The 27,385-nt window shown below is 36.2% G+C and overlaps 1 protein-coding gene across 2 annotated transcripts in view; it reads left to right on the top strand.

The window, feature by feature from the left end:
* The window catches only part of GABRB2 (gamma-aminobutyric acid type A receptor subunit beta2), a gene marked incomplete at both ends in the record, with an annotated part of 235,063 nt that overhangs the window by 70,529 nt on the left and 137,149 nt on the right, over window positions 1–27,385 (top strand). For both annotated transcript variants that reach the window (XM_080804923.1, XM_080804924.1), the window contains one exon: window positions 10,940–11,160. In XM_080804923.1, the coding sequence (XP_080661049.1) occupies window positions 10,940–11,160 (221 nt within the window). The remainder of the gene's footprint in view (window positions 1–10,939; window positions 11,161–27,385) is intronic.

A 27,385-nucleotide genomic window follows, 5' to 3' on the forward strand; every position in this document is an offset into this window, starting at 1 on the left:
ATTTTAGTGTGTCCATGAATAAATATTTATAAGGCATCAATTATGTTAAAGGTGAGATGCTCAGGTCACTCTGAACAAACAATGGTATGGTTTCTGACTTTGGAGAACACAGTACAGTTTAGTTGGGGAGGCTACCCCCCTCCTCTAATTAACATCACAGTGAGTAAAAGTTCAATTCAATGATGCTTAGGGTGCTACAAACCTCTGCATTAAAGGATTCAGAGGACAGACTTGGGTAGTGGCAGAAGGAGAAGTGGGAGAGTCCTCATAAATGCTTAGAGAATGGGTCGGATTTGGGAAGGCAGACAAGGAAAGGTACAGGGAAAAGAATAAGCCAAGTGGAAAGTAAAGATCTGTTGGGGAGGTAGACACGTTTAGTTGAAACAAAAAGTTCAGGAGAGTGATTAGTTGCAGAAAAATGGAGACACAATCCTAGAACATCTGAAACTCAAATTCTGAAAACTCTGAAGCTCTTAATTTCTGTTGATTCATTTTGGATGAGGAAACAGAGATGCAGAGAGATGAAGCGAGTAGAACAGACCATAAAGAAGAGTTTGGAATTTACAAACAATGGAGTCTCTTTGAAAGCTTTTTGGAAAAATCCATTGACTCAAATTTGCACTGCAGTATGCTGTGTGTGGTGTGCTGTGTGTGTGTGTGTGTGTGTGTGTGTGTGCACATGTGTGTTTATCTCCTCTGAGTATTAAACAAGGAACAGATATGAAGCCTTTGTATTAATAATGAAATTTCTTAATGGTTAGTATGAGGAAAACAGAAGTTAGTGTCAGAGGAAGAGTCTGGGATCTCCTCTTTCAGGATTTAGGAGGAAAATTAGGGATGGACTTTCACTTCTCAATGATGATTTAACTGTGAATTTCCCTGGGATGGAAAAATAGTTTCCCATTTAAAGATGTTACTTGTCATGTGATTTTGGATAAAATCCCTTGATTAATACAAAGGAGTGTGTATTTTGTTAATAACAAGCCAAAAGGCTGAGAATTTTTCATTTATGACTACATTTCCTTTTCCTTTATGCTGATCTCCAAAATATGCAGAAAGCAAAGACATATTTTTAATATTAGATTCTATTTTTATAATTTAATTCAACAAGGAATTATTTATTTATACAGTTTTTGTTGTAGGTATGATGTAATATGTGTGTGTGTATATATATGTATATAAGTATACATAAATGGAATATCACTCAGCCATCAAAAATAATGAAATCTTGATATTTGCAATGATGTAGATGAAACTAGAGGGTATTATGCTAAGTTAAATAAGTCAGAGAAAGACAAATATCATAGGATTCACTCACAGGTGGAATTTAAGAAACAAAACAGAGGAATATAGGAGAAGGGAAGGAAAAATAAAACAGGCTAAAAACAGAGAGAGAAACAAACCACAAGAGAGTGTTAACTATAGGAAACAAACTGAAGGTTGCTGGAGGGGTATGGTGGGGACCTAGGGTAACTGGGTTATGGGTATTAAAGAGGGTACTTGATATAATGAACATTGGGTGTCATATGCAACTGATGAATCACTAAATTCTACCCTGAAATTAATACCTGATATGTTAACTAACTTGAATTTGCATAAACCAAAAAAAGAAATAATTTTTATTTATAAAACAAAATAATATAGATTACAAAAAGAATTAAAAATCTCCTGTCATCACACCATACAGAGATACCACTGTTAATATTTATATTTATATGTTAATAATTATATTTCTTTTAGACACTTTTTCCAAATATATATATTTATATAATTCAAAATGGGATCATATTGTGCATATTGTTTTGTAGTATTCTTTAAAAAACACTAATATATAATAATATGTTGAGAATATCTATTCATGTCAACAAATATCTTTACAATGTTATTTTTAATTCCAACGTTTCTCTTGTATTTACTCAGTTCCATGCTGATGGTCTTAATTAATTTTTTTTTTGGTAATCCAGCAATAAGTATTTTTGAGGAGATAAATGTCTGTGCATTGTCTTTCACATCTTTTTTTTTTTTTAAGATTTTATTTATTTATTTGACAGAGAGAAACACAGCGAGAGAGGGAATGCAAGAAGGGGGAGTGAGAGAGGGAGAAGCTGGCTTCCCAAAGAGCAGGGAGCCCAATGCAGGGCTCCATCCCAGGACCCTGGGATCAGGACCTGAGCCAAAGGCAGATGCTTAACAACTGAGCAGCCCTGGGGCCCCAGTTTTTCACGTCTTTCAGTAGCTAGTTCTTGTATTGCTACTCTGCTAAACTCTTTTTTAGACATGAGAACATAGTGATAAACAAGTTCAAGAAAGCTTTGTATTTTCATGGAATGTACCTTCCACTTGGGAGAGATGAAAAATAAAGTAAGCCAATAAATAAATAGAATTAGTTGAAAAAAATGGTTGGCGCTATAAACATAGTAAAAATGGAGGATGTGATAGGACTGCTGGGGTTGAGAGTAAGATGGTCAGGGAAGAACCTACTGAGTAGGTTTGATCTTTGAGTTGAGCTCTGAATCCCAAGGAAGAGCCAATTAGACGCAGGTACATAGCTTTTCCAGTTAGTCAATTGTTAAGACAAAGTTTGTAAGGCTGAAGGAGGTTGGAGTATTTGTGAAACAGAGAAAAAGCTTAAGTAGTAGATAAGCTTAGTGAGTTGAGGTGGGGGAAGAAAAGGGGTAGTAGGAGGTGAGATCAGAGAGGCCTATAGAATGCAGGTCATGTAGGGCCTGGTAGTAGGTTTGGGTTTTATTCTAAGTGCCATGAAAAGCATCCGGATACTACTAACCAAGGGAGATGTGAACAGATTTTTGTTTCTACAGTCCTGTGAAGACAAGGGCTATAAGCAAGGAGACGTAATAGTGGCATTACACTTACTCACTGATAGTGTGATTTAAATTAGATTCTTAGTACTGAAGACAGAAAAGTAAGAGATTTATGTTAATTGTAGATAAAGTTGTCAAAACATACTGCTTATTTTCTACAAATATCTCTAGCAATGTAAATATCAGAGTAAAGGGTATACACAATTTAGACCTCTGTACATATTCCCAGGTGTTCACAAGGAAATCTGTACCATTTAACAGACAAAAGTAGTTGTACCATTTATCAGAAAGTATGCGCAATATTGTCTACATACACAGGACTAAGAAACATTCTTTGCTCTCAAGGAGGTGACGGCTTAAGATGTTGAGAATGCCCTTACTATGTACTGACTGTGTCTTCCTATGATATTTAATTAAGTGTTAATTTCTACCTCAGATGTAAAGTCTTTTCTTTCATACAGGAATAAAAACAGAAGTTATTAATTAGGGGAATAATTTAGCATCTCAATCTTTGAATTCAATCTCTTGTGTTACATTTTTTGAAAATAGAAATTCCAAACAGAAACAATGAAAAAATTTTCTAAACATGCCCCAAATTTAAAGACTATGCCCAGAATGATAGTAAAAGTGATAAATGTGTTATGTTGAACAAACTGTCATGGAGTTTTATTGACATGAAATTTGCATTATGTTTAAATTAAACTAAATTAAATTAAATTAAAATTGCAGTCACGGTTCCTAAATCACAGATTTTACTGCCTTAAAAAATTATCAGCTCTGTCTTATAAAAGTCAGAAACTCAGATTCTTAGCTCAAAACCTCAATTTTGACCTAGTATAATACATTAAAGGAAATAATAGATTATGGTATATTAGGCACAGTTGTCATTTCAGCAAGAGGTAATTAAGATAAAGCTAAAAATTTTATCATTTTTTGCAGGTTTTCCTTTAAAATTTTTATTTTTTATTTTTCTATTTATTATTATTTTTATTTTATTTTATCTTATTATGCTGTTAGTCACCATACAGTACACAGTCACACACAGTACATCATTAGTTTTTGAGGTAGTGTTCCATGATTGTTTGCGTATAACACCCAGTTCTCCATGCGATAGGTGTCCTCTTTAATACCCATCACCATATGAAAGCCTAAGCAAAGAGAGAGAGAGAAAGAGAGAGATCTGAAAATATCTAATTTTGGAGGCAAAACTATTATCTAGAAGATCTCAAAAAAAAAAAGATTAATCACCAAAGCTCAATATTTTAGCACAGAAGCGGCAGTTATTGTCAAGCTTAGAGAATGCAGTTCCAATAAGTAAAGCAAATTAAACAACCCACACACTATCAATGATGAAAATAAGCCTCAAACCCTGCTCCTTGAAAAAATAAACTGTTAGGTGTCCTTATGTCCTCAGATGGCAGAGTAAACACATGTGAAATCCGCGCCCTTCCCCACTCTCTGTGCTCCCAAACAGAAAACTAAGAAAAATGACATAAAGGGGTGGGAAATGATATAATTGCATTTACATTTTTTCTCACATACATAGCCATGCTTTGAAAGAAGAAAGGGAAAGCTCCATTGATTAGAAAGGATGAGGTATCCAGAGAACAAAAAAGCACATGGAAAACCATAGGGATGTTTGAAGACAGAAAGAATGCTGAAGCTTTGTAGTTGAATAGCAAATCAGGCCCTTGTATGAATATAGACCACGAAGTGCAATCTGCAGGCTTGAGACAGGATAAGATGCTGCACCATACCTGCAGAGTGAACGTCTGTAGTTGAGAGCAGGATCCAGAACAATTCCACTGGTTTGTGAAAGGAGGAGGTAGACAGAATTATCCTCAAGAAGATAGTTCTCATTATTTAATAATAAAGCACATTAAATGGCTTATGTTGGTATATATTTCTTTTGGTTTGTCTTACCAATAGTTAAGCATTATCAACAGGTTGAATACATCAATTTAGGTTGAGGTGAACGAAGAGAAATAGAAATTTGGAAAACATGCAAATGATTATACTGATTATAGAAGTCAGCCTGATAATCTTACTGCTTTCACAGTTCTAAAGTGTCCACCCCAAGATATTTATTTACTATAAAGGAAAACATTAACTTCCCGGTGAAGAAGCCTGGCAAAGACAGCCTTAATCAGCTGTTCAAGATTAATATCACAAGTAATGAGACATAATGCTTCTTTGGTGACATTCTTGCCCAAAATGTATAAACAATCTGATCATAAGCATGCATCAGACAAACTCAAACTGAGAGACATTCGGCAAAATAAATGACCAGTATTCTCTGAAAGCATAAACATCATCAAAGAGGAGCTGCCACAGACTGAAGGAGGCTGAGGAGCATAAAAACTGACTGCAAGGGAGTATCTTGGATTGGATCCTGGAACAGTAAAAAGACCTTAGTGAACAAATGGGTGGTGTTCTAATAATGTCTATATTTAGTTACTAGTATTATATTAATGTTACTACCTTGGTTTGATATGGTTCTATGGTTTTGCACAATGTTACTTTTAGAGGAAGCTGCGTGAAGCTCTGTACTAGCATGTTTCCAAATACAAAGTCAAGATAAGTATAGAAAGAAATATAGAAAGAAAGAAAAGAAAATAGAAAAGTAAAAATGTTTTATCTGTATCTATGCCTGTATCATTTACCTATATCTCTATCTGTATCTATATCTATCTTGCACTCAAGCAGAAAAATGTTCAGAGAGCATGAATAGGCAATTTGCACAATAATAAACTTTAAAACAGTTAAGAAATATACACACAAATTATTTCATACTATATATTTTCTAGAAGAGTAAGCCAAAGAAACAGGAAAAGTTTGAATCTTGGTTATTAGAAAACAAATTACAAAGATAGCAAAAAAGAAATATAAGAAATAGACATTAAGAAGATTTTTAAGTGACAGTATGCATTTGAACGCAAAATCAGTAAAACGTTACTTAGAATTATTTTATCGCTAGAAACAGCCTTAGGGGCTGCTTAGTCAAGCTCCCTCATCGTATCAATGAGGAATTGTTGAATTTAGTGGGAGTCTTTTCAGCTGGCCCTGATGGGCTGTTTTTCCCCTAGTATGCACAGAGGAGACTTATTTTGTAGCATTAGTCTGCTTTTTCCCCACACATGTCAAAGCAGTTTTGTTTACCCTAATTTCTAAGTTAATTAACTTTAGCTGTTCTTCTGAGTTGAAAGCAGGTGCAGAAATATGAGAGGATACACCCAAGGTCACAACAGAGGAAAAGATCTAGGATATGAATGAACCTGTGTGTGTCTGACCCTACAGACTTTGTTTTTTTTTTTTAAGCAGTTTTAAATTCTTTTAAAAACGTACTTACATAAAAACACACTCATTCTGGTATATAGTTCCATGAGTTTTGACAAATGCCTAGTCATATAGCTGCCATTGCAATTAGAATGCAGGACAATTCTGTTACCCCAAATCATTCCCTCATGCTGGCCTTTTGCAGTCAGCCTTTCCCCCTCTGGAATCCCAGGGAACTATTAATCTGCTCTTTGCCCCTATACTTTTACCTTTTACAGAATGTTGTATAAATGGAGTAATTTAATATGTATCCTTTACTTAATATCCTGTATTTGAAAAATATCGATAATGTGGCATATATCAAGAGTTTGTTCTTTCTTGTTGCTGAGTAGTATTCTATTTCATGGGTGTAGCAGTTTGTTTATCTCTTCATCTGCTGAAGATCATGCATCCAGATGGTCTCCAGTTCTGGTGATTAATATAAAGCTGCTGTAAATATTTGCACGCTGGAGTAAGATTATTAGGTCATTTGTCAAATGTATGTTAACTTTGTAAGAAACTGTCCAACTGTTTTCTAAATGGCTGATAATTTATATTCCTACCTGCAACAGATAAGATTTTCAGTTGCTCTGCATCCTCACCAACACTTGGAATTGTCCGTTGTTTTTTGATGTTTTTTATTTTAGATTTTTTTTTTTTCTTTTTAGGAGGGGAAGGGGCCTAGGAAAGAGGGAGAAAGAGAATCTTAAGGGAGTTCCATGCCCAGGGCAGAGCCTGACACCAGGCTCAATTCACAGCCCTGAGATCATGACCTGAGCTGAAATCAAGAGTCGAATGCATAATTGACTGAGCCACCCAGTTCCCCCTTATGTTAGCTTTTCTAATGGGTGTGTTATAGGATCTCATTGTAGTTTTTAATTTGATTTTCCATGATGACTGATGATGTTTTGCATCACATCATGTGCCTGTTTATCATTTGCATTTCTTTATCGGTTAAGTTTTCACATTTTTGGCTACTTTTTATGGGGTTGTTTGTTCAGTTTTGAGAATTCTTTATACATTTATATATTCTGAATATCTATCCATTGTCAGATATACGATGGCAAACATTTTCTCCCAGTCTGTGGTTTGTCTTTTTACTCTCCTAATGGAGTTTTCCATGGAGCATAAGTTTTGAATTTTGTTGAGGTCCAATTTATCAGTATTTTGTTTTGTTATTTGTGTTTGTCGGCTTATATCAAAGTCTTTGCCCAACTCAAACTCACAGAGAATTTCTTATGTTTTCTTCTCATAGTTTTATAGTTTTACATTTACTTTGGAGTCTATGTAATTGAATTAATTTTTGTGTAAGGTATAAAGTATGGGTGAGGTTCTTACAATTTTATTTACATATGGATGTTCCTGTTGATCTGGACTATTTGTTAAAAAAATTATGCTCTCTCTAATCTATTGCCTTTGCATCCTTGTAAGAAATCATTGAGCATATTTGTGTGGGTTTGTTTTTAGATTCTTTTATTGTTAGATATAGCTTAATAGTGAGTCTTGAAATCAAATAGAGTCCTCCAACTTTGCTCTTTTCTTCAAAATTGTTTTCTCTAATCTCATTTATTTTTGCTTTTAACATAAATTTAACATAAATTTTACAGTCAGCTACTGCATATCAAAAAAAAATCCTGCTTGTATATTAAGATTGAATTTAATCTATAGATCAGTTTGGGGAGATTGACATCTTAACAATATTTTTCAGATCCAGGAACATGGTATATCTCTCCATTTATTTGCTTTGGGATTTGTGTGTTATGTGTTTAATGAGATAAAATAGGGAGAAAAAAATAAAACAAACAATAAACTCAGCAATGGAAAGGTCTTTCTTCACATTTTGATTCCCTCTCCAATCCACATACTATTCTTACTTTGCATAGCCTTAGGTAGGTTTTTTCCTTTTTTCTTTTTTTTTTTTTTTTTCTTAATTATTTCCAGGATAGTTAGTTGTAATTAGTGAGAGAGATAGCCTGTAGTGGGCTTACTGAATCTTTTTCAACATTCAAAGTCAATTGGTTTTAGTTATGATTATCTAAGTCCTTCTTGCATGGTGATGCCCTAGCTTGAGAAGCATCCAGAAGTGGTTTATTTGTTTCTGTCTTTGCTTTTCCAGTTGAATAAACCAATTGTGAGACAACTTTCAAAAGGTGGGGTTGTTAAACGTAAGAGATACACTTTTTTATGTGAATGTTCAAAGGATTTATCTTGGGTGGATAGAGGCTTGGGGGAGAGGATGGAACATAGAACCACTCTTTCTTCTTAAGTCCAATAATATTTATTTAGACTCGGGAGTTTCTTTACTCTTGACAGTGTCTTTGATGGGTCATTTAAAAATAAATAAAGTGATTGCAACGTGGGGGGTTTGGGAGGTAGGAAAGGAATAAATGAAACAAGATGGGATTGGGAGGGAGAAAAACCGTAAGAGACTCTTAATGTCACAAAACAAACTGAGGGTTGCTGGGAGGGAGAGGGGTAGGGAGAGGGTGGTGGGGTTATGGACATTGGGGAAGGTATGTGCTATGGTGAGTTCTGTGAAGTGTGTAAACCTGGTGATTTACAGACCTGTACCCCTGGGGCTAATAAGACATTATATGTTAATAAAAAATAAAAAAATAAAGTGAAAATTGGTGTGACAGCAGACTTACTAGAGTCTGTCTGGGTGCATTTCTTAGCAGGCTTTGCCTTGCTGACAAATAATGGGCATTAGCATTTGGTACTGGTTATTACAGTGGTACCATTCATTTAACCCCAAAGAGAATACAGTTTCTGTGTCCAAACATATCTCAGCTGACTGATAAACCCCAGCACTTTCCAAGCAGTATTATCTTCCCTAAATCTTAATGGGGTTTATGATCAAAGAGGCATAAATTGCTTTGTCTTCTAATAGAAATAAAAATCAAATTTTGAATTTTATCTCCAAGAATTGGAAATTACAAAATGTGTTCTCTTAAGTTCCATATAAATTGCCTATTTGTTTATGTCCTACTTTTTAGGGTATATCATAGGCTTATCCAAAAAATGTATCTGGTCCTTTTTCTGTTTTTTAATTATAAGTCTAAAAGTTTGTTTTTACTATAAATCAAGCTGTTATTCTAGAGATCCTCATACTATTTTCTTATGAAAGCTGAGTATTACAGAGCACTTCAAAGCACTAACTAAACTGATCCACTAAAGGAAATTTTACCCACCATTATTTGATATAACTTGAGGATATTAATGAGTCTTTTGTTAGAATAGAGCTTTGATTCTATACCTCTCATTCAGAAGTCAGCCCTACCCTGACTTCTGAATGAGATCAAATTTGTATGTTTATGAAATAAGTGAAAATACTTAATATTTTTGCAGAGGGATTATACTTTTCCTATTAAAACTGTTCAATGTTATTAGCAGGTAATATATTACAAGTTATATTTTAAAATTACATAACCAAATTAGCATTATAAATCTCAGTAAGGGTTGGAAAAACTTAAGGACTTCACAGAGATTGAGTTGTGTATCTTATCTACACAAGTATACAGATATGTGCAGAAATCCAGTAGGTGTACCTTATTGGTTACCCATTCATTCATTCATTCATTCATTCACTGTGCCCTAGGACTGTGCTAGCTCTCAAGAGGTAGAGATGATTAATACATGATTCTGGTTTTTTCAAAAGCCCTCAAGTAGAGCATTGTGAACTGATTTCAAAATAGAATGGTAATTATCTTTTGAAATGATATTTGGTCTTTCATTAAGTCATTCAAATGAGGGTGAGAACAATTACATTGTACCCATAGGCCTCTAATGGATCAAACATGTCACAATATATATATGTAAATGCTTTATTCATAATATATAGCTTTTTGTAGTTTACAAATTGCATTTGAGTTATACATTTGTCAACAATCTTCTGCTTAGACCAAGTATGTATTAAAAGTCCCATTTATAGTTAATAGAACTTAAGCAAAAGAATTTGTAAAAATTTACACACTAGAGACAATTGAGAAATGCTGAATCTGGGACTTCAAGGCCAGTGCTCACGTTATAACAACTCATTGTTTCTCAAAAGCTAAGAGCCTCTTGATGATTCAATATCCTGGGATTAAAATTCTCATGAAATACTGACTAGGCTAATATTATTTAGCCAAGAAGCTACATAAGTCTCAGTATAAATGCCACCTGTCCTGGGAAATCCCCCTTGATTAGACTGGTTAGGATTCTCTTTGACAAACTCTTACAATAATTACTATAACAAATTAACCACTTTTTTTTTAAAAGATTTTATTTATTTACTTGACAGACAGAGATCACAAGTAGGCAGAGAGGCAGGCAGAGAGAGAGGGAAGCAGGCTCCCTGCTGAGCAGAGAGGCCGATGCGGGGCTTGATCCCAGGACCCTGAGATCATGACCTGAGCCGAAGGCAAAGGCTTTAACCCACTGAGCCACCCAGGTGCCCCAATTAACCACTTTTTTACAATTGTATTTGTATCCCATCTAAAACAATTTTAAGTACCCCACTTTGGGAAAGTCTAGTTAATTCACTAATTATTCCTTACCATCTTTCTTCCTGGGTACTATATAATAAATTTTACCAGGATATACTCTCCTCATTTCCATATTTACAGTACTTGCCATAGTGCCTGACAGACACATAGTGGGTGTTCAGTTAGAAGGGGTTTAATAAATTAATATTTGCCTATATGTGAATAGTATGTTTCTAGTGTATGGTTGTATATATTTTCTTTTCTTATGAATAATAAGATGTTTGCCTATCTCCCACGTTTGTGTACAAAATAACCATTTTCTTTTCACATTCACAGGATTATACCTTGACAATGTATTTCCAGCAAGCCTGGAGAGATAAGAGACTGTCCTATAATGTAATACCTTTAAACTTAACTCTGGACAATAGAGTGGCAGACCAGCTCTGGGTACCGGATACCTACTTCTTGAATGATAAGAAGTCATTTGTACATGGAGTGACTGTCAAGAACCGCATGATCCGCCTGCATCCAGATGGGACAGTTCTTTATGGCCTCAGGTTTGTAGCGTTCATTTCAAAATTGAATTTTTCCTGAATGAAATAGCTATTGATTTTTATTGGAGGACAATATTGTGCTGTTTTCCATATTCCTCCCTCAATTCTATCATAAGCAGTTAAATCTCCTATCCAGTGGACATCTGAGAGCTTAGGGGAACATGTTGACAAGGGGACTTAGCCCTAGCTAAGAATAAGTTTTTCTGAATTATTTTCTAATATCAGCTGCTGATCCTAAAGCTGCTTTCTTTAAGGAGCAAGGATAAGCAATCAAAATAGCTGAGATATAGGGCTTCCTTAAAAGGGAAAAAATTTTTTGGATGCTGAATACTTGTTTGAGTATGGCAGATGCTCTGTTTCATAAATTGCTTGTAAGCTGCAGGAATTGGGTCTGGTCCTCTGATGACGGGAAGGCTTTTTGTGCCTTCTTTGTGCAATCAGACTTGCAAATAAATAAAGTCATTATCCTACATTTATTAATAATAACTTTATACTATTCAGTGTACTTTTATGTCAGAAAGTAATTGTTATGCTCTGCTGTTAAGGTGAGGCTGAATTGTAAAATAAGACAGCTGCTTCTTTTAAAGTTTATTTTGTATTAGAAGCAATAGCTGGTTTCCTAAAAGAAAACAGAGAAAAAAAGATAGTTATCTTACTCTGAAAATTTACATTATTACAATATAAAGGATTCCTCTGTGTTATCAGGAAGAAACTCTAAACTCTGAAACATTCAAATGTCTCCGATCAATTCTGTTTTGCATACATGTGTGCTTACCTTATCATTATAATGATGGTAGTAACAATACTATTATTCATTTTTAGGAGTTAGGGGTCAGATATTGAGTTAAATGCTTTCCATGCATTGTTATAGTTGATCCTTACAACAACTTCATATGTTACAAATGGTTATGATCTTTATTTTTAAATGCAGAAACTGAGGCTCACATCTAAAATCACAAAGCAAGTTAGCTACAAAGATGAGATTTGAATTCAGATCTGAATTCAGAGCCACAGCTCTTAACCACTACACTGGGAGGCTTCTCACTTCCACATATTTCTTGTCTGTCATGTCTTGTTTTCATTGTCTGATATATTGTGTGTCTGACTGGCACATTGTCTTGGGTGCTTATGAACCAGCTTTTTGGTTGATCATATTTTTAGAGAAAGTGGCATTTGGCTACCAAGGGAAAGTGGGTGAGGGTGAGGCATGGAGAAGGCATGTGTGTCCTCTGTCAGCCACTGGAGGTAAGCAGATGGATTGGATAGGGGCAGGGCTCACATGCGTGTCTTAGAAAAAAGAGAAACAGCAGAGAGAGAAATTGGCAATGTCGGCAAAGATTCCACCGAAGTGGAGGACTTTGAAAGCACTAATGGAAAGAATTGTGTTAATGGATGCATTGTACTAAATTTACCACTTGGAATGAACTATAAAACATTTAGAATCACAAAGACCTTGATGAGAGTGTGACCATGCAGGCTGTGGGGGAGATGGGGGTTCAAAAGAAGCTATAGGTCACACTTTTTAAGAGTTAAGCGCAGAGAACGGTTAGAATCCTGAAGAAGGCAGAAGGAGGCATAGAAGAAATACCCACTCGGCAGTGAAGGAGGAGGAGGACTGGCAAGTGGCAAGTTTTGGCTAAACACCAGACCCAGTGCTGGAGGCATTTGCTTAGCAAATCGCTTAATCTGCACAGCAGTCATGCAGAAATTACCCTGAGCTCTTCCCATTTCCGTGGAACACCCACCTTGAAAGCAGAGAACAAGCTGTATTCTCCTTGGTAGACCCAGGCCTGGCAAGGCACCTGCACCATAAATACGCTCAATAAAGGTGGTAATTCTGAATACATATATGCAAAGTTGAATGGATGGGAAAATCAACAGTCAGGATGTTTTTGGAATTGAGGAGGGAAAGAGAGAGGACCAGTGTAGATGAAAAATATGGCTTCTTTATGTCATTATATAATCAGACAAAAACATCAATGACTGCTCATTCTTATTTTAAGCCCCACTATATGACACTGCTGTAACTAAAACTCGCAACAATAGGGAATAAAGGTTTAAACACGTCTGACATGTAGGAAATTAACACTACTAGACAGAGAAGGTGCATGAATTCTAATCATTCTATCAGCTGTATTGTTAATTCTGACTTGGAAATTGATAACAAGGTTTTTCAGAAAATTTATTAGTATCCTATTCCAGTTTTTACTAACTAATCATAGAATGTTTTTTTCATTGCTAGAAAATTGAAAGCAGACCACATATTCTCTTCTCTACTCCAGGAGGTTCATTTGCAATATATAAGTAAAAGGAATTTAATTAAAATTACCATTGCTAGGGTTGACACCACCTACTCTCTTTTCCTACTTACCCTTAAACTCCTCTTCCATTGAGATCCACACACTTTGGCAGGGAGGGACAAGGGGGCCAGAGGAGAGAACATTCAGAGGATCTGAGTAAGCTTCTTTTGTAGGGCTTACTTTAGTGAAATGTTCAGGTATTAAAACGTAAGAAGGAGAAAGTGGTATGCATTTTTAATGACTGTTTAATTTTTCTTTTTGTTTTAGAAAGGGAGAGGGGGGGTATGGCCTGAGAGAGAAGGAGAGAGAGAATATTAAGCAGGCTCGACGCCCAGTGCAGAGCCCGACGCAGGGCTCGGTCTCACAACCTTGAGATCATGACCTGAGCTGAAATCAAGAATCAGACCCTTAGCCTACTGAGCCACCCAGGCACACCAGTGCTTGTTTAGTTTTGTCATTGGTATATAGGTGTTCATTGTGCTATTCTTTCAATTTATCTGTAGGTTTAGAAATTGTTGTGATAAAATTTGGAAGAGGAAAAACGTTATGTTTCAGAGACCTAGGAATGTCTGATTCTAATATCCAGGAAATATCATTCAAGATTTAAAAGTCTGTAGCCAAGAAAAGATCTTTCTAATCTCTTAGAGGTGGAGAATCTTCTATACACGACATCTACTTTGAGGAGCTATGTCTGAAAAGGAGGTCACTTCATCTCAAAGGGTGTGTGGCTCAGAGTGTGGGGCCCATGACCATAGAAAACCAGGCTAAGCCATAACCCAGGAAGGAGTGGTCAAACCCTTCAGTTACAATCTTGATAACCTCTTTATGAAATCAGTTGTCCTCCTTCATGAGTGGCCCTTTGTGTCTGACTGTACACAGCAGGAGCTCTGAGTACGCTTACGCTGATATATTGTGTTTGGAAAGCAGGAGTTTTGAGGATGGGAGCATAGCAGCCACTCAGCAAGCTTGCCTTAAGGTACAGTGGCTTTGAGGAGCTCAGGAAATGGAGATTGAGATTTAGAAACATGGAAAATTTTTTAGGTGCTACTGTTATGGGTAAGTTTTAATGGTTTTCATTCTGGTTGGATTTTTGTTTCCCCATAACCAAAAGCACAGATTAGCAGCTTACTCTCCATTATCCCAGTGCTCCTCTGGTTGATAACTGTATTAGAGGTTCAGAGAACAAAGTTTTAACGTTGTTCAGATACATAAATGGATACAAGTAGTCAATGAAACTAATTTCCTTAACAAACCATAATGGTAATGAAACAAAGGTTTTAGTTTTGACTTTTGTAACAAACTTCTTTTTGAACCTTGAGTGTCTTATCCAGGTTTTAATTTCCTTGTATATAAAACAGAGGGGTAAATTAGATGATGCCAATGTTTTTACAACCCAGTCATCCTCTGAATCAATAATTAATGAATCTAAAAAACTATATAATCTAACATCAGTCTAGAAAATGAAATTATATATTTGGAGTAGCATAGTAACTGGCACATAATAAGTGTTCAGTGTTACTATTTAACGAATAAATGAATGTGGGGATATTTGAAGACAGGCAAAGGGAAAGCTTCACATATCAAGATGGCCATTTTATATTGTAGAATTTTACTTCAGTTATCTTTTCACAATTCAGCTAAGTAAGACACTAGGTTCATTGTGTAGAGCCAGAAGAGTGAGCACGTAGATTAAAGAGAATGCGAAACATCTAGCCCAGGGTTATCTAGAGTGAAAAGGGGAATGACGAAAGAAAATGTGTACTGGAGTCAATGAACTCAAGGCATTGCATTTGACAGCACACAATCTGGAGCAAGAAAAATGGATGCCTGGCTTGAGACCCAGATGGCATGACCACCTGTAAATCTGCCTGTAGCCCCAGCCCAGGGCCTTGCTTGTAACATGCACACAATAATTATTTAATTCAGTATTGTGTGATTTCTCAAAAAGACTTTCCTTTTCCTCGTGTTTCATTGTATGTCTAGTTTCTCAACGTATTTATAAGATCTGTGGGATAAGGGGACACCTGGGTGGCTCAGTTGGTTAAGAGTCTGCCTTCGGCTCGAGTCGTGATCCCAGGGTGCTGGGATGGAGCCCCAGATCAGGCTCCTTGCTCGGCGGGGGAGTCTGCTTCTCCCTCTACCTGCCACTCCCCCACTGCTTGTACTCTCGCTTGCTCTCTCCCTGTCAAATAAATAAATAATACCTTTAAAAAAATCTATGGGATACAGGAATAATAAACCAAAGTTATGAATAATGCCTTTTTGAAACTCAAATTTATAGTTTGTGGCTAAAGAATAATGAAATCTTTGAATATAGACTCTCACCTTCACTCTTGACTGGTTGATAGCTCAATTACACCAATTTGATCGTAAAATCAAATACCTCTTGTCTTTAACAATGCTATTTAGAGATTTCTGTCAGGAAATATAGCTGGAGGAAGAAGAATATTTTCTCAGGAGTAACCCAGCTGGATAATTGGTGACAAAAGACTTTCCAGCTGACGAGGTGGAAGAATTCCTAGCAATTTACAAAGGAAATATTTCAAACAGATGAACTATATAATACTCACAAATAAGATTGGCCCAATCAAATCGTTTTCAGAACACTTCAAGGGAAAATGGTATAGAAAATGTAAGATTTTTGTTAATGAATCCAGCTAAAGCCCTCACAGGTAAAAATCAGGTTTAATTTGATATTGACATTATAAAGAATGTTATATAGATAAAATGTAGACTGTTATTTACTTGAAATAAGAGATATTTGTTAGATTTCAAAAGTAAATGAATATTGACAGTAGGCATAAAATTAGGAAGCCTTGTCTTACGATTAATGATTCTTATAATTACTCATTTAAGTGATTTCTAAATTTTTTTCTAGCTCCCCAAATCTCATAGTCCTATGATTTTGCTAATGTATGGCACATAATTTTTAAGCATATACACTCCCATCTCATTATGCATACAGCAGTACTTAACATGATATTTCAGTTAATTTCAGTTATTAAGCAATTGCATTTATCTCTTTGAAAAAGTCTGATTAAGAAAACAAAAAAAATTATTACATTTTGGTACACAAGAAAACCTGAGTTATCAAATGATAACATCTTTTTTTAATATAATAATGTACATTTTGTTAACATTTAGAATCTGAATCTAAATTGGGCTGCATATTATTTATATCATAAGCATTTTATCACATATTAAAAACTCTTCCACAAACATAATTAAGACAAAGCACTTTTCCTATCAGGAGGTGATGTACATTTATTATTAAAAACTTAGAAAATGCTGCTATGAACATAAAATTACCCTTAATTATACCACCAGAGATAACCACTACCTATACCTTGCTTTATAGTCTTCCAGATACTTTTCTAGTAAAAAAGCATATAGGAAGTTTTTTATAAAAGCAGATTTTCATTATACATACCATTTTGTGATTTGAATTTTTAAAATAACAATGGATATATCATAAACATGTTTGCATGTCAAGAAAACCCTCCTCTTCTTCTTTAACCATTATGGGACATATTTGGGATATATTTCTTTATCTAATATAGGATATGGTTTATGGTTTTGACATAAGGTGAGAAATATGTGGTTGTTGCTATAAAATACAGGACTCCCATTTAAAATTTACTCAATATTTTAGTGACAGGCAAAGCTATTTGTTGAACAATTTGTAATCTTATAATCTGTTATAATTTGTAGTCTCATGGGTTAAATAAATGGCTCTGGAGATGTACCAATACTGGTTTTATTAGACCAGTTCTTAGGAAAGAATGGCTTAGTCTTTCAGTAATAGCTGACCCATCTAAAAATAGCTATTTGTCTTTTGATGTGAGGGGGAGGCCTTGACTTCATATGCCCGTACACCTCCCATATGTAACATTAGATCAGAAACATGTCACTTCTGATTAAAGGTTCACATTCTTAAAGAAAAATTCAGCAGGAAGCAGAAGGCAATTCAGCCACCTCCTGCTATGTATGTTCTGTCATTGGGAAAATGGCAAAGGATAATGTTAGCTTGTAATGAATTTAGACAGGAAAGGTTTTATTGATTTTGCCTTCTTCTTCTGTTCCTAAAGTTTTACCACAGGATATTAAGCAAGCAAATAATCAAGTGGCCATCCCTTACTGAAATGTAGTCTATCAAATAATAAAGTATCAATTTTTACTCGGATTTCTTAATTGATTTAATGCATTTTCATAGAGATGGTGATTGTGTTTTTGTCAAGTGGAAAAACACAAATTTTATTAAGAATATCTGGGGCGCCTGGGTGGCTCAGTCGTTAAGCGTCTGTCTTCGGCTCAGGTCATGATTCCAGGGTCCTGGGATCAAGCCCTACATCGGGTTCCCTGCTCTGCAGGAAGCCTGCTTCTCCCTCTCCTACTCCCCCTGCTTGTGTTCCTGCTCTCACTGTGTCTCTCTGTCAAATAAATAAATAGTCTTTTTTTAAAAAAAAAGAATATCAGTTGTCATGGCTAGAGTATGAGACCTTGCTGTCTAGATTTTCTCAGACTTCTAAGAAGGAAAAGTCATTTTCATCTACCTCCTCTTCTTGGGAAAAAAATGCATATAATGATACTGTTCTATAGAATATATCCTCTCCAAAGAGATATAAATAATTTTTAAATAAATTTCTTGTGGTGCCTGGCTGGCTCAGTTGGTTAAGCATCTGCCTTTGGCTCAGGTCATGATCCCAGCGTCCTGGGATCGAGTTCCACATCAAGCTCCCTGCTCAGCAGGGAGTCTGCTTCTCTCTTGCCCGTCACCCCCCCAACTCCTGCTCTCTTTCTTTAATAATAAATATCTTCTAAATAATAATAAAATCTTTAAAAATTTTCTTGCTCATTATTTTTCCCCTATTAGAGAAAATTATTTAGATTAAAAATATTTAGAAATAATTTCTGACAGCTCCAAGTTTACCTCCTTTTTTAATGGATGAGAAGGGGGAGGCTCAGAAAGAATGGGGTTGTGTCTAACATCCCACTGTTAATGGTAAAGCACAGAGTAGAACCCCAAACCCACAACTGCTAATCTAGGCTTGCTATCCTTGCTGCTGCTGCTGGAGTCATCTGGTTAGTTAGAGTCATCATTGTCTGATTGATGTCAGCAAGTAAGTCAAATCCAAATCTAAAAAGTAGAATCAGGATCACACCATTCTTTGGACTTGAGAAATGGAGGCAGTGTGTATTAGCAGCCCTAGGAAATAATCCACAGCTCTTTCTGTTGCCATGTTTTGATGGATTTTCAGATGAATAACATATGGTTTCAATATTTATTTCCTTATTTGAGAGAGGGGGAGGGAGAGAGGAGGGGAAGGGGCAGATGGAGAGGGAGAGACTCTTCAAGCAGACTCCCTGCTGAGCATGGAGCCCATTGAGGGGCTTGATCCCAGGACCCTGAAATCATGACCTGAGCCAAAACCAAAAGTTGGACACTCAACTGACTGAGCCACCAACGTGCCCCTAGATGAAAAACATTTAAACATTTCTTAACCATTACTGATTCATAATGTTCCAGTAGTCAGTGAATCTTTTTCAGTGCCAGTTAGATGGGTCCCTAGTTGTCGTCATGTTCATTGTTTTCAGTCAAATGATAGCTGGACGTTGGCAGAACCAAAACCAAAGATGTCAAAGGGCTGCTGGGGAAAAGATGAATGGTCAGAAACTCCAGGCATTTCAAAGCAGGGAAGACACCAGCTTTACCCCCTGTAAAGACATGGGTCTCATACTGCAGGCCTCAAAAATGAGTACTATGGTGCCATGAAGTGGGCCTTGTCTGAAAAGGGAAGAAGCATTAAAGCTCACTGAAGACCCATTATTCACAGGCTCATGAGCATAGCTATATACAGCATTGCAACACATAGCACATCTGGAGATGACACTTGCACATTCCTAACTCCATTGGGAATGAGCTCTTTAGGGCACAAGAATATTGTCATCATAGAAAGAAGCTAGATCTTCACTTATTTAATTCATTTAAAATAAATATTCTATTTTATTTTATTTTAAGCAAAATATTTCCTAGTGGAAAATTAAAATTGTAGGTGTTGCATGTATGTTCGTATATAGGTGTATTACTCCATTTATAGGCATAAATATGTCTATGTATCAGTTCAGAGGTATATATTTGTGTACATATATGTATGTGTGTATATATTCAGACATATATACCTCAGCAACATTTTTTTCTTCTGTTTCTCTTATGTTAAAACTAAAGAAAACTAAAGGGACTTCAATAAACCTAACCTTCAAACAGTGGAGGCTGTCCTAAGCATTAAAGTTTTTTCCAATTACATTTGGAGTAAATTTGTAATATGATTTCATGAAATCAGTGAATTTTGTTGGCAGCTTTTGATGGCAACTTGTTTAGCAAATAGGCAAAATGCAGTTAGATTAGATAGTCTTTGTAAGGAGTTAATTCATGGCAGAGTTTTGGTTAGACAACAACCTTTTCAAAGCAAATATAAATGAGCAGTTGAGAGGATAGTAGTAGTGTTAGCAGTAGGAGTAACCTGTATCGAGTTCTTTCTATATGTCACATCCTGAATTATCTCCATTAAATAACCCCTGTTACTTCTATTTTATGCTTGAGAATACTGATGTAGACAGCAAGTAGATAACTTGCTGATTGGTTTTGGGCTCAGAATTGAACTTAAAGCCCATGATCTCAATCACCTTCCCAGAGTCTGAGAAAATGCAGTATCTGTCCAGGTAGATGGATGCAAAAAGACCCTTAAGGAAAACAAATACTGAAAATCTTGATGGAAGGAGAAAGGGGAGCCCAAGTTTCCAAGGCTCCTAAAAGGAACCTCTAATAGTCATTTCTCTCCCCCTAGAGAAACTGTCATGGTTGCTGTTCATAAATAAATGAGTATGGGTTTCTCAGTCTTAAACAAGCTCCCTAACGTGGATTTATGCACTGTTTTTGGCTAGCTTGTAGACATTTCTATACATACAGCACATGCTGTGTATTCTTTGGGTTTAAATTAATACCATCACCTCTACTTTCATCCTTTATCCTTGAAGGATTTCTACTTTACAATTCAGATGCAGAAACTTATTTTTGCTTCATGTTTTTGAACCCCCAGTTCAAGGAAAAGCAAAATACAGTTTATAATTTGGGGTATAGGGATTTTGAAATTCTCTTTTTTTTTCATAATTACATAGTCATATTGTGGAATTTGGTTGCAGACTAGGGAAAAAGCAACCACTGTAAGATTAGACAGTCAGTTAGCCAAAGATGAAACACCTTACAGGAAGTGAGGAGGCCACCTAGCTTCTATGGTTCCCAGAGACCGAAAGCCACCCCAGACTTACTCTGTCCACAGACTCTTCTGCTGGATTGAAGAAGCTAACTTCTTTATGATCTGGGAAATGATAACCTTGGTAATCTGTACACTTTCATGTCAAGGATTCACAGGCATTCTTTCACTGAGATCCTTGACCCTAACTCTACCATTAATACTCATCCTGGAAGGGAAAACAAAGTATTGAGCTATTAGTTGTACCTCTGACTTTCAGATAACTAGAACTAGAACTACTTTTGTCTACAAGGCTCTTTGAGAAGATTCCAGAATACACTGAAGAAAATTTGTATTTGTTTCGTGGCATAATTTTTTTAAAAAGCATTTATTTCACTGAGGTATTTTTCAGCCTTATTTCCCATGGAGAGAAAAAAAAAATAAAGGAGCTAAAAAGCTCTCTAATCTAAGGATATCACCTCCAAAATTTTTTTTGCTGAAGGACTTTTGGTAAGTTTTAATGCCTTGATTTGCTAAATGGTTAGTAAGAGAGGATTTCTAACCCATCCCTACCTTTTTATTCTGGAGGTCACAAATAAAGCAAACCTTTCTTTTGGAGACCAAGCCAGTATAATAGCTTAATGACTCAAATCACAGTTACCACATTATGAAATGCTCAAGCTATTTCATTTCTCAGAAGCAGCTCATTATCTGTACTCATATGGACAGAATAAAAGGCAACAAAATGCTAACTGGCCATAAATCCTTGGAGGAAGATATTAATTCCATGTTGAATTGTTCTCACTAGCTATAATAGAGGAAATAATTAGGACTTTTATTTTAGCAGTTTTAACAGTCTGACAACTAAGGGAAACTACTAAAAGGATCAGGATAAAGACTAGAGATGCTTCTGGCATCAAAGTAGCAGGAGGCATCTGCACTTTTCACATCGCTGTATAGTGAGGCCACAGAACACAAAGCCACTGGAGAAGCAGTATTGCTGAGTATTTAGAGCATGGGTTTGGGCTCTGACTGTCTTGTTTCAAGGACTTCTTCTGTCACAAACTCGCCATGCTCTGTCTTTCTGAGGTTCAGTTCCCTTATCAGTGTTATAGGGCTTTATGGTACCCATCTTTTGGGATTACTGGGATTGAGAGATTACTGGGATTGAGATTGAGAGAACAAATATTTGTAGAGCACTTAGTAAAGTGCTCAGCACAAACTCAGTTCTTTGTATAGATTATTTGCCATTGTAAAATTGCTACATGTGTCTAACTTTGACCTATCCTGCTGTTTATATCATGATTAGTACTGGATGATATTTGGCAAGAGGAAATGATGGTGTTAAACTTTTATTACGTATCAACACTGTGCTGGGTGCTGGGGATACATGAAGATGAATGAGGCAACCAAAATTGAGACTCAGAACTTAGAGATTAGTGGGATGAAAACATATGTAATGGTGAGATAAAGAGAAATAGGATAGGATAGTGGGAGAGGGCCAGGTTCTGGAGTTTTTGTAGGTTTTGTGCCTTTTTAAAAAGTTACCTAAGCACTTTAAATTGAAAATATAATAATATTACTTAACTTATAAGAATATGATTAAAAATTTTTTAAAAATTAAATAATGTAACTTATATAAAGTAGCCAGCACACAGTAGCTGCCCAATAAATAACTGTTGTGGCTTCATTTATTGCTATGTTCCCAGATAACTGTAGCCATCAATATCAAGTAATTACATGCTGTGTATCCTATACAGTGCATGTATTGTATCTTCTGATCCCCAAATAATCCCATCTGGCAGATATCAATATCATTCCATTTTTATAGATGAGGAAACTGAGGCCTAGACAATCTAGTAACTTGTTCAAAGTAGCATAACTTGAAATGTCAAGGCAGGGAAGAGAATTCAAGTCTGTTTGACTCTGAAGCCCATGTGCTTTATGTTTTAACAGGACTTAATGCAGAGAAATGATGCAGGGCATGGACTGGAATGTAGCAGAGCAGGGACAGACATACTAGAATTTTCATTAGACTGATAGCTGAATGCCGTTATTCACTGTGACTACCTAATCTTAGGAATGTCTGTGTCGTGTACCCAAAGGAAGCATGAGAAAATGCTAGTGTTTGAATTTATGTTTAATGAAACATAGACATTATAGTCAAGTCAGTTTCTGAATCTTTAGTTCATTTATGCATTGATTCATCCAGTCAACTGCTGTGGGGAGTGGGGGTGCGGGAGTAAATAAACCAGGCATCGTCCCTAACTCCAGTGACTTGTACTTAGTAAAGGAAACATACATAAACCACCAGCACCAAAAAAAAAAAAAAAAAAAAAGATAAACATGAGGAATTGTGATGAATTCCGTGAAGAAAATTACACAGCATGAATGATCTGAGGAAGAGTGACTGGAGGAGAGGGCTGGAGTCCTACTTAGGAGTGACATCTGAACCAAGATGTTGCTTATGAAGATCAGTAGGCAGAAATCTGAGGAATGAGTGTTCCCGTTCGAAAGAACAAAACACAACGGTCTTATGGACAGAACACATTCGTGTGCTCACAGGAAGAAAGTTAAGTCTTTCTGTTTCCTCTCTTTCACGTTATTGCATTTTATGTTCTTTATAACTAAATGCAGTATTCATTTGTTCACTATTCTTACTGGCCTCGCTCCACTAAACAATAAACTCCATGAGACCAGAGGCCTCTGATTATTTTTCCCCTGCTATATTCCAGCATCTTGAACAGTGCCTGTCTCCTACGAGTCAATGAAAAACTACTTGTTGAGTTAATGTCTGCATGAATGAATAAGTAATAGCAATTTCTCAACAGCACTCCCTACTTTATCAGTGTGACTCCCTGACTCTGTTTATCAGTTGGAAGGGACCTGTGCTCTCCGCAGGGCTTATCTCAAATTGACTTATCATTCTGTCTCAATGCACGTAACTCGGGCAAAATGACATCTAATGTTTTTAAACAATGAATTTGCATACTGAGGTAAATTATGAGGAGAAAAAGAGAAGCATCAAATCAAATCAATATCATGGAGAATTATCTAAGATTATTATGTTTTAATAAGGTGGAAAAATCTGATTGTCTTACCTAGTAGATACTGTGTACATTTCTCTTTATTAGTGGGGACAACTATGTTAGCAGTGAGATGGTACTTGAGGTGATATTTATATAAGTAGATGATAAGAAGGCTTTCTGAAAACAAAGACAGAAATAGCATTTGTCATGAATTCAGCTTTCCAAGTTGTGACTTAAATGCAAATGTGAGTTGACTGTGTAGAAACTCCCATTGGGGTGGTGTTTTCTTATGTTTCCTTATCATTTGCTGTGCCTGCGGTATTTTAAAAGATATACAGGGATGTGAAGGTGAAGGGAATATTCTATGAACGTGGAATTTAGGTGATCCATATTAGCCTTCTACTGCAGAATGAGTCAGTGAGAAAACACGTTCTAATGAGAGCTAGTGCTTTTCAGACACACACCTTAAAAAATTCATTATGGCTGATTCAAGGGAGTTGTTCTTTTTTATTTATGATAGTCAAATCTTTATAATTAAAAAGGTATACAGTTTCTCATTGATTACAGAGAAGAAATATCATATTCTTTGCTTAGTATAGAGTATGTCTTTATGTTATTTGAACTATCTTGTCTATATTTCAAACTGTGTGTGTATGCATGTGCACCTGTGTGCACACGTGTATGTTTTCTGTGTTTGTGTGATAGGAAGCAAGGCAGGAAGTGGGAGGAGTGAGGTTGACTACTGTGTGGAGAAAAGAACCACTAATATTTGTTCAGAACAATATTTTTTGCAAATCATATTAGCCCATTTGGCTGGAATCATGGGTTTATTTTTCCTTTGGGAAGTTAGATATAAAGGACACAGGGGTCAATCTTCTGCCTATGTAAAAGGGTCTATAGTGTGATAATGAGAAACATTGCCCCCCACTCCCAGCTGGCTCTTAATTAGCCCATTTAGTATGTGACAAAATTGTACATTTCACTGCTTCACTAACCTTACTCACTAAGGGTTAGTTCATGGATCCCTGTTACTTAATCTCTGGAACAATCAGTCATCACCCAGTGATGGGGGGTGAGACAAACCATAAGTCTGATCCTTTGTGGAAGGTGGAGTTACTCTGAAAGAGGAAACATCTGTGTCCACAACATGCTTGGCCAGGGGCTGGGTGGGGATGTGCACTAAAAGAATAGAGGGGGAGATCAACACAGGAGTGAAAATGCATTTCTAAATTCTGGGCATAAGAAAAACAGTGTTTTACTCTGAGAGGCCAAGTTCCAAATAATATAGATTACCAGACCTTCTAATTTGAGAACGCTTAAGATTTTAAAATTGCCTAAGAGGCTGACTATAGTCTGAGTCATTAGATAGGTTTTAGTTTTAGTGTTTATTTTATTATAAGATCTCAGACATCTTAGACAAAGAAGAGACTATATCCCAGGGTTACTTTTCCTTTATTTGTGATTTTGTTCTTTTTGATTGATGCTTAGGCTTCTGTTTTCTCCATCATGAGTGGGATGCTTGGCTCAATTTCATCTTTTGTAGTATTTTTAAATTCTTGCAAAATCAAATTACTATTGTTTAGTGACAACCTCCTTTCATTTCAAAAAACAATTTTGTCCTTGCAAGTTTTTAGTTTTCATAGGCATGGGTAGAAAAAAGAGTAAAATATACATGATCCAAATTTCCATAGGTCATTAGTGAAGTTGCTGACTGGTAAGATTTGGTGGGGGTTGGAGGGCAAGGGGGGGTTTAATTCTATATTTCAGGTACTGTCAGCTATTGCAAACACAGTTTTGTTCAGGAGAATGTCAGAGTAAAGGTTTACCTAGGCAGACAGCATTCACAGCAAACCAGACACGAAACATGAATGTATTTCTTTTATGAGCCATTACCTTTCTGTGCTTTAAAATATGGTTTTGGGGGGCCTGGGTAGCTTAGTTGGTTAAGGGTCCAGCTCTTGGTTTGGGTCAGGTCATGATCTCAGGGTGGTGGGATTGAGCCCCATGCTTGACTATGTGCTCAGCATGGAGTCTGCTGGAGATTGTCTCCCTCTTCCTCCGCTAATACTCCTCCCCCTGCTTGTGCTCTCTCTCTCTCTCTCTCTCTCTCATAAATAAATAAAATCTTTTAAAGAAATAAATAAAATAAAATATACCTTCCATTTCCTCATTTATTTTCTCCACTGCTCTGTTTTAAAGAGAACCAACTGAATCAGGAGGGATTTGGGGACACCAGATTTTTTACTTCTCTGGATAGCACCATCTGCATGAACAGATGGGGAGACATGTCACAGGGCTAGAGGGAGACTCCAAGATCAAAAAAAGAGGAGAGCAATGAAAAAGAAACGCAATGGCAGGGTAGAGCAGATGAGTGCCAGTGGCTGGGAATTCTTTTCCGTCTGACCCAGGTAATGGTCACTGAGTAATTGTTACCCATGGAATCCCAAAGTCCCCAGAACAGTGATGCTCTGCCTGTGCTGTGGACAGGTTGCTCAGCACTGGGAAGGCACATACATATCCATTTCTCTACGTTCACAGGAGGAGAGCTCTGGTACTGTCACTTAAAATTCCCCATAGAGGATAGTAAGGTTTAGTTTCCATTAACCCTTCTATGGGGCCACTGGCCAGCAAAGGGGCTACCTCCATATGCTGGTGGAAGACTACATAACACTAGATATATTATTTTAAATACATTCCCCAAATTAACACAAAGCATATACTTTTGCCCATGACATTTTATTTACTTCCATGTTTATTTTTTCCATTCATTTATTGCTCATTTAAACATTTGTTTTAATCCACAGTTATTTAGCAGTCATTTGGGGCCAGGCACACTATACGAAGCGCTTTATATACTTTAACTCCAAAAAGTAGGTATTTTTACACAAGAGGAAGGTGAAACCCAAAAATGTTAAAGAAGTATCTACCGTCACACATCTTGTAAGCGCAGAACCTAATATTAGATTCAAGTCTATCTGACTTCTGCAGTTGTAACAGTGACTCTGTATTGTCTGTTTTACCTTTCTGTGAACACATAGGTTATTATAACTGATACAAACTAGTCTTCATATTTAGAGATACATAAATTGGGAATGATTTGCTTTCTTAGCTATAGCTCCTACATTTTAGAAAAATAAATCTTATAAATTTAAATTCCAGCCACATATTTTGTAGGTAAGAGATTTTGTTCATAGATTCTTCAATTTAAAACATCATTCTATATCCATATCTATATATCATTGCATATATACCATGTCTATAGACCATATGGGCTGATAGGATGTGCAGCATAATTGTTGGCATTGTTGTAAAGTCATGTATCTGTAAAATGATGAGGCACTGGAGGTTTGAAAAATTACTGAGTACTCTGCCTTCCATTATATGGAGTTATTTAAGAAATGTTATTTCTCTCTTTCTCTCTCCCTTCCTTTTTTAGTAAGACAGAGTGTGTTTTCCAGTTACCTAAATAATAAATATTAGTCATTGAAAAATTGGAAAGTAAAGTATTTTATTTTATTTTATTATTTTATGAACTATTTATTTGAGAGAGGGAGACAGAGTGAAAGAGAGAGCACAAGAAGGGTGAGGGGCAGAGGAAGCAGCAGACTCCCAGCTGATCAGGGAGCCCAAAGTGGGACTCGATCCCAGA

The sequence above is a fragment of the Martes martes genome, assembly GCF_963455335.1.
Source record: "Martes martes genome assembly, chromosome: 5".
NCBI classification, from domain to species: domain Eukaryota; kingdom Metazoa; phylum Chordata; class Mammalia; order Carnivora; family Mustelidae; genus Martes; species Martes martes.